Source organism: Salvelinus namaycush, chromosome 19, assembly GCF_016432855.1.
Source record: "Salvelinus namaycush isolate Seneca chromosome 19, SaNama_1.0, whole genome shotgun sequence".
Classification (NCBI taxonomy): Eukaryota; Metazoa; Chordata; class Actinopteri; order Salmoniformes; family Salmonidae; genus Salvelinus; species Salvelinus namaycush.
In genome coordinates this window covers 4,439,223-4,453,630 of record NC_052325.1, presented here as the reverse complement: position 1 = coordinate 4,453,630, position 14,408 = coordinate 4,439,223, and the positions used below count along the sequence as shown (strand labels likewise).

The 14,408-nt window shown below is 44.1% G+C and overlaps 1 protein-coding gene across 1 annotated transcript in view; it reads left to right on the top strand.

Moving 5' to 3' along the window:
* LOC120064072 (exportin-4) overlaps window positions 1-14,408 on the top strand; it is a 57,926-nt gene that overhangs the window by 25,914 nt on the left and 17,604 nt on the right. Inside the window, exons 12-16 of the mRNA XM_039014403.1 lie at window positions 3,540-3,685; window positions 8,508-8,685; window positions 10,245-10,404; window positions 12,824-12,993; window positions 13,179-13,353. Coding sequence (XP_038870331.1) covers window positions 3,540-3,685; window positions 8,508-8,685; window positions 10,245-10,404; window positions 12,824-12,993; window positions 13,179-13,353 — 829 coding nt within the window. The remainder of the gene's footprint in view (window positions 1-3,539; window positions 3,686-8,507; window positions 8,686-10,244; window positions 10,405-12,823; window positions 12,994-13,178; window positions 13,354-14,408) is intronic.

Below are 14,408 nucleotides of genomic sequence, written 5' to 3'. Positions count from 1 at the left end.
TCTTTGTCCCCATGTGCAGTTGCAAACCGTAGTCTGGCTTTTCTATGGCGGTTTTGAAGCAGAGGCTTCTTCCTTGCTGAGCGGCCTTTCAGGTTATGTCGTTATAGGACTCGTTTTACTGTGTATATAGATACTTTTATACCCGTTTCCTCCAGCATCTTCACAAGGTCCTTTGCTGTTGTTCTGAGATTGATTTGCACTTTTCACACCAAAGTACTTTCATCTCTAGGAGACAGAACGCATCTCCTTCCTGAGCGGTATGACGGCTGTGTGGTCACATGGTGTTTATACTTTCGTACTATTGTTTGTACAGATGAACGTGGTACCTTCAGGCGTTTGGAAATTGCTGCCAAGGATGAACCAGACTTGTGGAGGTCTACAATTTGTTTTCTGAGGTCTTGGCTGATTTCTTTTGATTTTCCCTTGATGTTAAGCAAAGAGGCACTGAGTTTGAAGGTAGGCCTTGAAATACATCCACATGAATACCTCCAATTTACTCAAATGATGTCAAATAGCCTATCAGAAGCTTCTAAAGCCATGACATAATTTCCTGGAATTTTCCAAGCTGTTTAAAGGCAAAGTCAACTTAGTGTATGTAAACTTCTGACCCACTGGAATTGTGTATAAGTGAAATAATCTGTCTGTAAACAATTACACCACCAGCCTGTACTGTTGACACTAGAGGTCAACCGATTAATCAGAATGGCCGATTTAATTAGGGCCGATTTCAAGTTTTCATAACAATCGGTAATCGGCATTTTTGGACACCGATCATGGCCGATTACATTGCACTTCACGAGGAGACTGCGTGGCAGGCTGACTACCTGTTATGCGAGTGCAGCAAGGAGCCAAGGTAAGGTGCTAGCTAGCATTAAACGTATTTTATAAAAAAAACAATCAATCTTAAAATAATCACTAGTTAACTACACATGGTTGACGATATTACTAGTTTATCTAGCTTGTCCTGCGTTGCATATAATCGATGCGGTGCCTGTTAATTTATCATTGAATCACAGCCTACTTCGCCAAACGGGTGATTTAACAAGCGCATTCGCGATAAAAGCACTGTCGTTGCACCAAAGTGTACCTAACCATAAACATCCATGCCTTTCTTAAAATCAATACACAAGTATATATTTTTAAACCTGCATATTTAGTTAATATTGCCTGCTAACATGAATTTATTTTAACTTGTGTGGAAATTGTGTCACTTCTCTTGCGTTCTGTGCAACAGAGTCAGGGTATATGCAGCAGTTTGAGCCGCCTGGCTCGTTGCAAACTGTGTGAAGACTATTTGTTCCTAACAGAGACAGCCAACTTTGCCAAACGAGGGATGATTTAACAAAAGCGCATTTGCGAAAAAAGCACAATCGTTGCACGAATGTACCTAACCATAAACATCCATGCCTTTCTTAAAATCAATACACAGAAGTATATATTTTTTTAAACCTGCATACTTAGCTAAAAGAAATCCAGGTTAGCAGGCAATATTAAACTAGGGAAATTGTGTCACTTCTCTTGCGTTCATTGCACGCAGAGTCAGGGTATATGCAACAGTTTGGGCCGGCTGGCTCGTTGCGAACTAATTTGCCAGAATTGTACGTAATTATGACATAACATTGAAGATTGTGCAATGTAACTGGAATATTTAGATTTATGGATGCCACCCGTTAAATAAAATACGTAACGGTTCCGTATTTCACTGAAAGAATAAACATTTTGTTTTCGAAAGGATAGTTTACGGATTTAACCATATTAATGACCTACGGCTTGTATTTCTGTGTGTTATGTTATAATTAAGTCTATGATTTGATAGAGCAGTCTGACTGAGCGGTGGTAGGCAGCAGCAGGCTCGTAAGCATTCATTCAAACAGCAATTTCGTGCGTTTGACAGCAGCTCTTCACTGTGCTTCAAGCATTGAGCTGTTTATGACTTCAAGCCTATCAACTCCCGATATTAGGCTGGTGTAACCGATGTGAAATGGCTAGCTAGTTAGCGGGGTGCGCACTAATAGCGTTTCAATCGGTGACGTCGCTCGCTCTGCGACCTTGAAGTAGTTGTTCCCCTTGCTCTGCAAGGACCGCAGCTTTTGTGGAGCGATGGGTAACGATGCTTCGAGGGTGGTTGTTGTCGATGTGTTCCTGGTTCGAGCCCAGGTAGGGGCGAGGAGAGGGACGGAAGCTATACTGTTACACTGGCAATACTAAAGGGCCCAAAAGAACATCCAATAGTCAAAGGTATATGAAATACAAATGGTATAGAGAGAAATAGTCCTATAATAACTACAACCTAAAACTTCTTACCTGGGAATATTGAAGACTCATGTTAAAAGGAACCACCAGCTTTCATATGTTCTCATGTTCTGAGCAAGGAACTTAAACGTTAGCTTTGTTACATGGCACATATTGCACTTTTACTTTCTTCTCCAACACTGTTTTTGCATTATTTAAAACAATTATTTATTTGAGGCTAAATTGATTTGATTGATGTATTATATTAAGTTAAAATAAGTGTTCATTCAGTATTGTTGTAATTGTCATTATTACAAATAAATAAAAATCGGCCGAATAATCGGTATGTTTTTTTTGTTGGGTCCTCCAATAATCGGTATCGGCGTTGAAAAATCATAATCGGCCGACCTCTAGTTTAAAGGCACAGTCAACTTAGTGTATGTGAACTTCTGACCCACTGGAATTGTGATACAGTGAAATAATCTGTCTGCATGTCACGTTCCTGACCTGTTTTCTCTTGTTTTTGTATGTGTTTAGTTGGTCAGGGCGTGAGTTGGGGTGGGCATTCTATGTATTGTGTTTCTATGTTGGGTTTAATGTGTTGCCTGATATGGTTCTCAATTAGAGGCAGGTGTTTGACGTTTCCTCTGATTGAGAACCATATTAAGGTAGGCTGTTCTCACTGTTTGTGTGTGGGTGATTGTATCTCGTGTCTGTATGTCTACCACACGGGACTGTTTCGTTTGTGTTTCATGTAGTCTGTTCCTGTTCGTGCGTTCTTCGTTTATTGTAAGTTCTCAAGTCCAGGTCTGTCTACATCGTTTATTTGTTTTGGTAATTTGTTAAAGTGTTTTCGTGTTTCGTCTATTCGTTTAAATAAATCCGTATGTATTATAACAACGCTGCGCTTTGGTCCAATCCCTACTCCTCCTCTTCGGACGAAGAGGAGGAGAACGATCGTTACACTGCATACAATTGTTGGAAAAATTACTTGTTATGCACAAAGTAGATGTCCTTACCGACTTGCCAAAACTATAGTTTGTTAACAAGACATTTGTGGAGTGGTTGAAAAACGAGTTTTAATGACTCCAGCCTAAGTGTATGTAAACTTCCGACTTCAACTCTCTATATGTATGTATATGTACAGTTGAAGTCGGAAGTTTACATACACTTAGGTTGGAGTCATTAAAACTTGTTTTTCAACCACTCCACAAATTAGTTGAAAAACTCCACACACACCTCTTGCTATTAGACTATCCCCTAGCTCTGTAAACATGATTCTGACCCGTGTGTGTGTGGTTGGTCAGTTTGTTGGAGGAGCGGGTGACGCGGCTCCACGGCCAGCTCCAGAGGACCCAGCAGCACCTCATGAACTCCTCTAACCCCGGATCAGTGGACCGCAAGGTCCTGGATGACCTCTACGAAGACATCCACTGGCTCATACTGGTCTCAGGTCAGTGGATCACTGTGATCATATTTACTCAGAAAAGTCCACTCAGAAAATATTTTATTTGTTTAATTATAAGGCACGATTCCCAACATAAGGCACTATCAATCAATCAAATGTATTTATAAAGCCTTTTTTACATCAGCAGATGTCACAGTACAAAACCCCAGCCTAAAACCCCAAACACCAAGCAATGCAGATGTAGAAGCATGGAGGCTAGGAAAAACTCCCTAGAAAGGCAGGAACCTAGAGTGGAACCAGGCTCTGAGGGGTGGCCAGTCCTCTTCTGGCTGTGCCGGGTGGAGATTATAAGAGTACATGCGTTAAGGCCAGATTGTTCTTCAAGATTTTCAAACGTTCATAGATGACCAGCAGGGTCAAATAAAATCACAGTGGTTGTAGAGGGGGTGAAACAGGTCAGCACCTCAGGAATAAATGTCAGTTAGCTTTTCATAGCTGAGCATTCAGAGTTAGAGACAGCAGGTGCGGTAGAAAGAGAGCGTGTTGAAAATAGCAGGTCCGAGATAAGGTAGCACGTCCGGTGAACAGGTCAGGGTTCCATAGCCGCAGGCAGAACAGTTGAAACTGGAGCAGCAGCACGGCCAGGTGGACTGGGGACAGCAAGGAGTCATCAGGCTAGGTAGTCCTGAGGCATGGTCATAGGGCCCAGGTCCTCTGGGTGAGAGAGAGATATTGCAGCATAGATACTGGAGGCTGAGACGGATGGGGTCAGGACACTGTGGCCCCGTCCCACGATACCCCCGGACAGGGCCAACCAGGCAGGACATAACCCCACCCACTTTGCCAAAGCACAGTCCCCACACCACTAGATGGATATCAACAGACCACCAACTTACTACCCTGAGACAATGCTGAGTATAGCCCACGAAGATCTCCACCACACAAGCCCGAGGGGGCACAAAACCGAACGGGAAGATCCAATGTGTGACTAAAGTAACGCACCCCTCCTAGGGACAGTATGGAAGAGCACTAGTGAGTCAGCCCCCGTAATAGGGTCAGAGGCAGAGATCCGAGGGGAGCCAGCAAGGAAGAGACAGCAAGGGTGCCTTGCCGTTCACCTTCACACCCCAGGGCTCGACTACACTCAATCATAGGACCTATTGAATGCTCATCAGTAAAGACTTAAAGGTTTAGACAGAGTCTGCGTCTCTCACATGGATAGGCAGACCATTCCATAAAAATGGAGCTCTATAGGAGAAAGCCCTGCCTCCAGCTGCTTGCTTAGAAAAGGACAATAAGGAGGCCTGCGTCTTGTGACCGTAGAGAACGCGTAGGCACGTACGGCAGGACCAAATCAGAGATTAGTTAGGAGCATTGCACTGGTCTAATCTAGAAGTGACAAAAGCATGGATTAGCTTTTCTGCATAATTTTGGGACAAAACGTTTCAGATTTTTTGCAATATTCTTGGTATGTTCGTCAAAAGAGAGATCAGGGTCCCGAGTAACGCCGAGGTCCTTCAGTTTTATTTGAGACGACACCATCAAGATTATTTTTTATTTTATTTCACCTTATTTATTTCACACACTGCGACCTGGCCAAGATTAAAGCAAAGCAATGCGACAAACAACAACACAGTTACACATGGAATAAACAAGCGTACGGTCAATAACATATTAGAAAAAAAGAACGTCTATTTACAGCTTGTGCAAATGGCGTGAGGAGGTAAGGCAATAAATAAGCCATAGTAGCGAAGTAATTACAATTTAGCAAATTAACACTGGAGTGATAGATGTGCAGATGATGATGTGCAAGTAGAAATACTGGTGTGCAAAAGAGCAGAAATGTAAATAAAAACTATGGGGATGCAGTAGGTAGATTGGATGTGCTATTTACAGATGGGCTATGTACAGCTGCAGCGATCCGTTAGCTGCTCAGATAGCTGATGTTTAAAGTTAGTGAGGGAGATATAAGTCTCCAGCTTCAGCAATTTTTGCAATTTGTTCCAGTCATTGGCAGCAGAGAACTGGAAGGAAAGGCGGCCAAAGGAGGTGTTGGCTTTGGGGATGACCAGTGAGATATACTTGCTGGAGCGCGTGCTACGGGTGGGTGTTATCGTGATCAGTGAGCTGAGATAAGGCGGAGCTTTACCTAGCAAAGACTTATAGATGACCTGGAGCCAGTGGGTCTGGCGACGAATATGTAGCGAGGGCTAGCCGACGAGAGCATACAGGTCGCAGTGGTGGGTGGTATATGGGGCTTTGGTGACAAAACGGATGTCACTGTGATAGACTGCATCCAGTTTTCTGAGTAGAGTGTTGGAGGCTATTTTGTAAATGACATCGCCGAATTCGAGGATCGGTAGGATAGTCAGTTTTACGAGGGTATGTTTGGCGGCGTGAGTGAAGGAGGCTTTGTTGTGAAATTAGGAAGTCGATTCTTGATTTAATTTTGGATTGGAGATGTTTAATATGAGTCTGAAAGGAGAGTTTACAGTCTAGCCAGACACCTAGGTATTTGTAGTTGTCCACATATTCTAAGTCAGAACCGTCCAGAGTAGTGATGCTAGTCGGGCAGGCGGGTGCGGGCAGCGAACGGTTGAAAAGCATGCATTTAGTTTTACTAGCGTTTAAGAGCAGTTGGAGGCCACGGAAGGAGTGTTGTATGGCATTGAAGCTCGTTTGGAGGTTAACGCAGTGTCCAAAGAAGGGCCAGATGTATACAGAATGGTGTCGTCTGCGTAGAGGTGGATCAGGGAATCACTCGCAGCAAGAGCGACATCGTTGATATATACAGAGAAAAGAGTCGGCCCAATTGAACCCTGTGGTACCCCCATGGAGACTGCCAGCGGTCCGGACAACAGGCCCTCCGATTTGACACACTGAACTCTGCCTGAGAAGTAGTTGGTGAACCAGGCGAGGCAGCCATTTGAGAAACCAAGGCTGTTGAGTCTGCCGATAAGAATACGGTGATTGACAGAGTCGAAAGCCTTGGCCAGGTCGATGAAGACAGCTGCACACAGTATTGTCTTTTATCGATGGCGGTTATGATATCGTTTAGTACCTTGAGCGTGGTTGCGGTGCACCCGTGACCAGCTCGGAAACCGGATTGCACAATGGAGAAGGTATGGTGGATTTTAAAATGGTCAGTGATCTGTTTATTGTCTTGGCTTTCGAAAACTTTAGAAAGGCAAGGCAGGATGGATATAGGTCTGTAACAGTTTGGGTCTAGAGTGTCACCCCCTTTGAAGAGGGGGATGACCACGGCAGCTTTCCAATCTTTAGTGATCTCGGACGATACGAAAGAGAGGTTGAACAGACTGGTAATAGGGTTTCAACAATGACGGTAGATAATTTTAGAAAGAGAGGGTCCAGATTGTCCAGCCTAGCTAATTTGTACGGGTCCAGGTTTTGCAGCTCTTTCAGAACATCTGCTATCTGGATTTGGGTGAAAGAGAAGCTGGGGAGGCTTGGGCAAGTAGCTGCGGGGGGTGCGGAGCTGTTGGTCGGGTTTGGGGTAGCCAGGAGGAAAGCATGGCCAGCTGTAGAGAAGTGCTTATTGAAATTCTCAATTATCGTGGATTTATCGGTGGTGACAGTGTTACCTAGCCTCAATGCAGTGGGCAGCTGGGAGGAGGTGCTCTTATTCTCCATGGACTTTAGTGTCCCAAAACCTTTGGGAATTAGTGCTACAGGATGCAAATTTCTGTTTGAAAAAGCTAGCCTTTGCTTTCCTGACTGACTGCGTGTATTGGTTCCTGACTTCCCTGAACAGTTGCATATCGTGGGGGCTATTCGATGCTAGTGCAGTCCGCCGCAGGATGTTTTTGTGCTGGTTGAGGGCAGTCAGGTCTGGAGTGAACTAAGGGCTTTATCTGTTTTTAGTTCTGCATTTTTGTCAGCTCCAAAAGCAGATTTCTTTCTTTTTGGGGGCCTAGAACTAACTTCTCTGTTTTGTCCAAGTTTAAACGAGAGAAAAATTGCCGCCATCCACTTTATAAAAAAAATATATATATATATATAAACCAGGCAAGTCAGTTAAGAACAAATTCTTATTTACAATGACAGCCTAGGAACAGTGTGCACTGCCTTGTTCATGGGCAGAACGACAGATTTTTGACCTTGTCAGCTCGGGGATTCGATCGAGCAACCTTTTGGTTACTGGCCCAACGCTCTAACCACTAGGCTACCTCCCTCTCCCATCCTTATATCTGAAACACAGGCTTCCAGGATAGGGAATTTTGGGGCTTCACCATGTTTCATCCAAATGTACAGCTGTGTGTTGTCCACATAGTGAAAGTTGACTGTGTGTGTGTGTGTGTATTTATATATGGTCCCTTGTTGTTTTATGCATGGATTTATTTTGTAACAAATCTTTTTAGCATTCAGTCCATTTTATTGACCATTAGCATAAAATTAAACCTAACTGCACTCTGGGGGGCATAGACTATGTCCTTCGATCTCCTTAGTTGTTTTTAGGGACTAAATTTAGGCTGCGCTGGTGTATTGGTGCATGGCAGGAATGTTGGTTCGTGGAGGGCCAGGCCACCAGTTGTGCAACTGTTTTACTGTATAGTGCATTTTAGCATTCCCATTGGCTACAGAATTCCCCTTCAGCGCGTAACTCAATTTGCACCCCTAGTTGGTTCTCTTAGTGTGCTCAGAGTTTTCTAGGGTATCCTAGCAACTGATAAAGAATGGCATTGTTAGTCATTTATTAGTGGACCGCTCCACTGCAGTGAGCATGATGTTTGCTCTGTTTGAAAACGTTTTCTTCTGTAAGTGCCTCTATAATGGATTGTTTCTGGCTAGTGCTAGTCCTAGTTGTAATTGTGAATGCAAATGATTTGTGTGTGTGCGTGTGTTCCAGGCTACCTCCTGGCAGATGACCCTCAGGGTGAGACTCCTCTGATCCCAGCTGAGGTGATGGAGTATTCTATCAACCACTCTACTGAGGTAGACATCAACACCACCTTGCAGATACTGGGCTCCCCTGGAGAGAAGGCCTCCTCTATCCCAGGATGCAACAGGACAGACTCCGTCATCAGGTAAGGGAGGGACTACTTCATTGCAAACACCTAGTTTCGTATCAAATTCCCAGATCTAAATTTGATAGCTGATTTGAAAGGAATGACTAAAACCAACAGACACCCAGGCCCCCGTCAGTGGACCAGAGTTGCTCATCTCCGCTATAAATCCATCAATTAATGGGTCTAAAACGCACTGTCTCAGTCAGGGATCTAATGAATAGCTTGGACAGTCTCCCATCACTGTCTGTCAGTGATCTAATGAACAGCTTGGACAGTCTCCCATCACTGTCTGTCAGTGATCTAATGAACAGCTTGGACAGTCTCCCGTCATTGTCTCAGTCAGGGATCTAATGAACAGCTTGGACAGTCTCCCATCACTGTCTCAGTCAGTGATCTAATGAACAGCTTGGACAGTCTCCCCTCATTGTCTCAGTCAGGGATCTAATGAACAGCTCCCTCCACTGTCTACAGAAGCTGAGCTCTAAGCGGTGTACTTGTTAACTAAGCCCTGGTTGTAGTGCTCTGTCACGTTCACAACATTGCGCTGTCTGTCCGGAGTGTGCCTTGTAAAAACCTACTGTCCCGTGGCATGGCAGCAGCCTTTCCCTTATAGTATTTTCCAGGTGGGGCACAAAGGTCCACATAGCACTACACAGGCCATCTGGCACAGAAACTGTCCATTGAAGCAAACAGAAGGTTTTTTAGGCGGCAACAGATCTAGGTATTGGTTCCTCGCACCACCAGTACAGTACAATGGTAGGGGAAATATTACGTACAGGGCTAATGAGCCACCCGTGTGTGTGCACGCATTTGGGTGTGGCCCCCTGGGGGTGTGGTGCCAGTGCCACAGAGGGGGAATGCCCTGGCACAGACCCAGCCATGCTAGCCGCTCACACACACACACACACAGGATCTTGGACACACACATGATGGCGTAGCGGCCTAGCCAGCCTTAGAGCAGCACCAGCCCCAGACCACCACTCCCCAACATTCATTTAAGGCAGGGCCAGGTGCTGCTAAGACTAGTAGGGGGCTGGGGTAGTGTGTGCGTGTCTGCACGCGTGCTTTTGGGGTCGGGGGTACATGGGCAATCATATAGGGAATTTGAGGTGGTGGGGGTCTGGATTGTTCTTTGAGGGGGCACAGGGACAGAGGAATGGAAAGGCAAGAGGCCGGGCATCGGATTTCCTAATAACACTGTGCGACCCCGGCTCTGTTAATGTCAATGGGCTTTTGTTTTTGCAAACAATGTGAAACAGTGCACTGTCATGCTGCGTGGGCACGTACTGAGGCCCATCTCTTACATACAGAACACTAAGCTGCACTAAGCCCTCTATCTCTCTGGACTTTGTCACGTGTGTGTGTGGGTCAACGTGGTCATTTGTTGTCGGAGTTACTGAAATGAACAGACTAAATCCCTACCTCTTTTGTTCTTCCCCTTCCCTCCTCTTGCTCATCCGGGCCTTGGCTTCTTATTACAATTTATCCACCTCTTTTTCCTCCTCTCACTCTCTCTTTTGCCATTTCTTTCTCTTTAACCTCTATCATTCCTTCACTCTCCCTGTCCCCTCTCTCAGGTTGTTGTCAGCGGTGTTGAGGACATCAGAGGTAGAGTCCAGGGCCACCAGGGCCAGTCTGACAGAGCTGCTCAGCCCTCAGATGGGGAAGGACATTGTCTGGTTCCTCAAACGCTGGGCTAAGACTTACCTACTGGTGGACGAGAAACTCTACGGACAGGTACAACTACCACCAGACTAGGGATGTGACAAATGGAGAAAAAAATCTTAACATTTAAGCTGCCATTTCTTAAACGGTTTTCCGTTAAAACAATAAGACAAATTCACACAGTTCCATGTGAATTCACAATGCAGATGGTCTACATCGCGCTTCCCGCTGACAGAGAATACATTATTTATGCTGCTGGTTCTTTTCAGGAGTGTAGCGCGTGTAGCTTGTTGTCGTCCAATCACAAGTCATCAAACTGGCACTAGGCTACAGTCATAGAGCTAGATCCTCCAAGTGGCAAGTTATTAGGATATTTCTAGGCTAATCAATGGAAGATGGAATTAAAATGGCAGAACTAAAAGTTAAATGAGAAGGACCAGCTACAACACCAAGAGCCAACAGGTAGTAATAATCTGAATGGATTTGTTGTTATTTACTGTAGGATTCGGGAGGGGAGAAAGTTATGTAGTCTCAATTAGCCTAGCTAACATTAGCTAGCTCATCTCAATTTGAGGCAGTCAAGACAGAGATACTATGTAATCAGATGAGATAATAAATACAGGTCATTCGGAAAGTATTCAGACCCGTTGACTTTATCCACATTTTGTTACGTTACAGCCTTATTCTAAAATGGATTAAATCGTTTTTTCCCCCTCAATCTACAAACAATAATCCATAATGACAGTGAAAATAGGTTTAGAAATGTTTGCAAATTTAGAAAAAGTAAAAAACATATCTTATTTACATAAGTATTCAGACCCTTTGCTATGAGACTCGAATTTGAGCTCCAGTGCATCCTGTTTCCATTGATCATCCTTGAGCAGTTTCTACAACTTGTGGTAAATTATCAGTGCTAGAGGAATCACTACAGACACCCTGGTTCGAATCCAAGCAGTATCACAACCGGCCGTGATTGGGAGTCCCATAGGGCGGCACGCAATTGGCCCAGCGTTGTCCGGGTTTGGCCGGTGTAGTAGGCAGTCATTGTAAATAAGAATTTGTTCTTAAGTGACTTGCCTAGTTAAATAAAGGTTAAATTAAAAACAAAATTTTTAAAAAGTAGCTTTTTCCTCCTAACATTACAGGATTGTTTCATTAGGTATTTGTAACATTTTAATTTTCACTTTATGATGATGATCGGTACCTGTTAGTGGTAGTTTTGTAATTTTACATTTGGTAATAAAAAATATATACTCTACCGTTAAAAAGTTTGGGGTCACTTAGAAATGTCCTTGTTTTTGAAAGAAAAGCAAATTTTTCGTCCATTAAAATAACATCAAATTGATCAGAAACACAGTGTAGATGTTGAAAATGACTATTGTAGCTGGAAACGGCAGATTTTTGATGGAATATCTACATAGGCGTACAGAGGTCATTTATCAGCAACCACCACTCCTGTGTTCCAATGCCACGTTGTGTTAACTAATCAAAGTTTATCATTTTAAAAGGCTAATTGATCATTAGAAAACCCTTTTGCAATTATGTTAGCACAGTTGAAAACGGTTCTGATTAAAGAAGCAATAAAACTGGCCTTCTTTAGACTAGTTGAGTATCTGGAGCATCAGCATTTGTGGGTTCGATTACAGGCTCAAAATGGCCAGAGACAAAAAACAGTTCGGGATTTTTTTCCTTAACGTTAAAGATAACAATTTTTTTGAAACGTTCACAACACCAGACACCACCGTCTGATTTGTCTTAATTTGGTCGTCCATAATAACACTTCTCACTCCAACCCTCTGAGTGTGAAGGCCCTATAACATGGTGCGGCAGGTAGCCTAGTGGTTAGAGCGTTGGGCCAGTAACCGGAAGGTTGCTCGATCGAATCCCAAAGCTGACAAGGTAAAAATCTGTCATTCTGACCCTGAACAAGGCAGTTAACCCATTGTTCCTAGGCTGTCATTGTAAATAAGAATTTGTTCTTTACCGACTTGCCTAGTTAAAAAAAGTTTAAATAAAACAATAACACTGGCATGGTAATGGACTTGGCATGGATTTGACAGATGGCTTGACGGATGACTTCATAAATAGTCTTTGTGACATTCACTGATGAGGAGGCGGCCACTGGACACTTGAGGTGAAAATGCCAGGGATTGTCCTCCATCACTGTCTACAGTAGCTAAGCTCTGAGAGCTCTATTGAGTGTTCTTAAAGTATCCCTGTAGAGTTCTGTCATGTTTACACCACCAGTGTAATTTCACCTTAACACCAGTGTACTCTCTGGAAGTGTGTCTTGTAAAACCGGGTTCGCTGTGGGTCTTGGCATGGTGTGGAGCAGTGCAGTATACCACTGGACTGGACCGTGCAGGCAGTTGACTGACATCAGCTGCCATGGCTATTTATGATGTGATCTGTTCAAGTGTTGCAGTGATTTTCACCTATGCCTCAAACCATTTCACACCTATCTTTCTCACTCTTTTCATCCCTCCTTCAGGTCAGTATACCCCTGAGCACTGCGTTTGGGGCCGACACGGAGGGGGCCCAGTGGATTGTGGGATACCTGCTGGAGAAAGTGATCAACAACCTGTCTGTGTGGAGCTCTGAACCTGAACTGGCTAACGACACGGTGGAGCTACTGGTCTGTCTGGTGGAGAAGAGGGAGAGGTCCGACACTGACTTATGTATCCCAACTTGAACAATGCACAGACAAACATCTAGATTGCTAATGAGCCTAAACGTTGGTGCTTGAAACAATTACCCCTTGTGGTGGAGTGATAGTAGATGAGAAAATGTATCTCACCAATGATTATCACATGCCAACAAACCTTTCTCCATCCCTCCTCTCTCAGGGCCAACATAGTGGTGCAGTGTGAGAACTGGTGGAACTTAGCAAAGCAGTTTGCCAGCCGCAGCCCTCCCCTGGACCTGCTCTCCAGCTCAGTACAAAGGACCCTGATGAAGGCCCTGGTTCTGGGGGGCTTCGCACACATGGACTCAGACACCAAGCAGCAATACTGGACCGAGGTAGGGAATCCTATAGAACCCCAAAGAACACAAAGCCTGCCTATTTCTAAAATGTATCTTATTAAAATGTGATTTTAAACCTAACCATACTGATAACCTTGCCCTAATATGCCATTAGGGCAAGGTTCCCCAACTGGTGGCCCGCGGGATGAATTTGGCCCGCGGGTGATTTCTGTTAACTCGAAATGACACAACAAGGTTCCAGTTTAACAAAGTTTACTATACCGTATGAACACACTCAAAGGTAGCCATTAAACTCAAGGCTAGGTCCATCGACAACCAGACTCCCTGCGCAGGCGCACTCTTGACTGAGTGATAGCCCAGTAATAACAGAAATATAGGGATACTTAAAACATGAACTTAACAATCTCCCCCTTTTCTTTAAAGACAAATAAAACATCAACAACATAATTAAATGTCCAAGTATTATTCAAGATCCCATTACAAATGGGTTGTGTGACAGTTTTTATTTGTATTACTCAAGCTGCCACTTTCCATTACTGAGAGCCTGTAGGAGCACAAGACCGGATGCTCCTTTTTAGTCAGACAGTCAGTAAGCTGTTCCTTTGTGGTCGACCACAGAATCCGCTGGATTCTCTGTGCTTGAATAAGTTCCTAGATGCTGTTAATCTTGAAGTATTTTCTCTGTGACAGACTTGGTTGACTTCACAGCATCAACTAATGAGTAGTTGTCAGTGACACAAACTACAGGTAGAAAGTGCCGTTTTGTCCCACCAGTGTTAAGCTCTGAGAACAGAGTTGCAAGAAAGATAGCATTGTCAATTCCATCCGCAAGAGCAAGGGTTTCTCCAGCAAGTGTGCTTCGGACGACCCTTCTGATCCTTTTTTGACTGCCAACAGATAGGTGAGAATCTTCCTCCTTCACCCATTAACACGATTAGATGTCCACCTTGTGTGCCTCCATCTGTAAGGTTCCCTAGCGAAGCATCACTGAAGACAACTAGTTTCAAAGTCATCTTTTCCAACATGCTGAAACTTTAAAGTCACTTGTAGTGATTTCAGTTTACGAACAACTTTGTTTGCCTCATGAATGG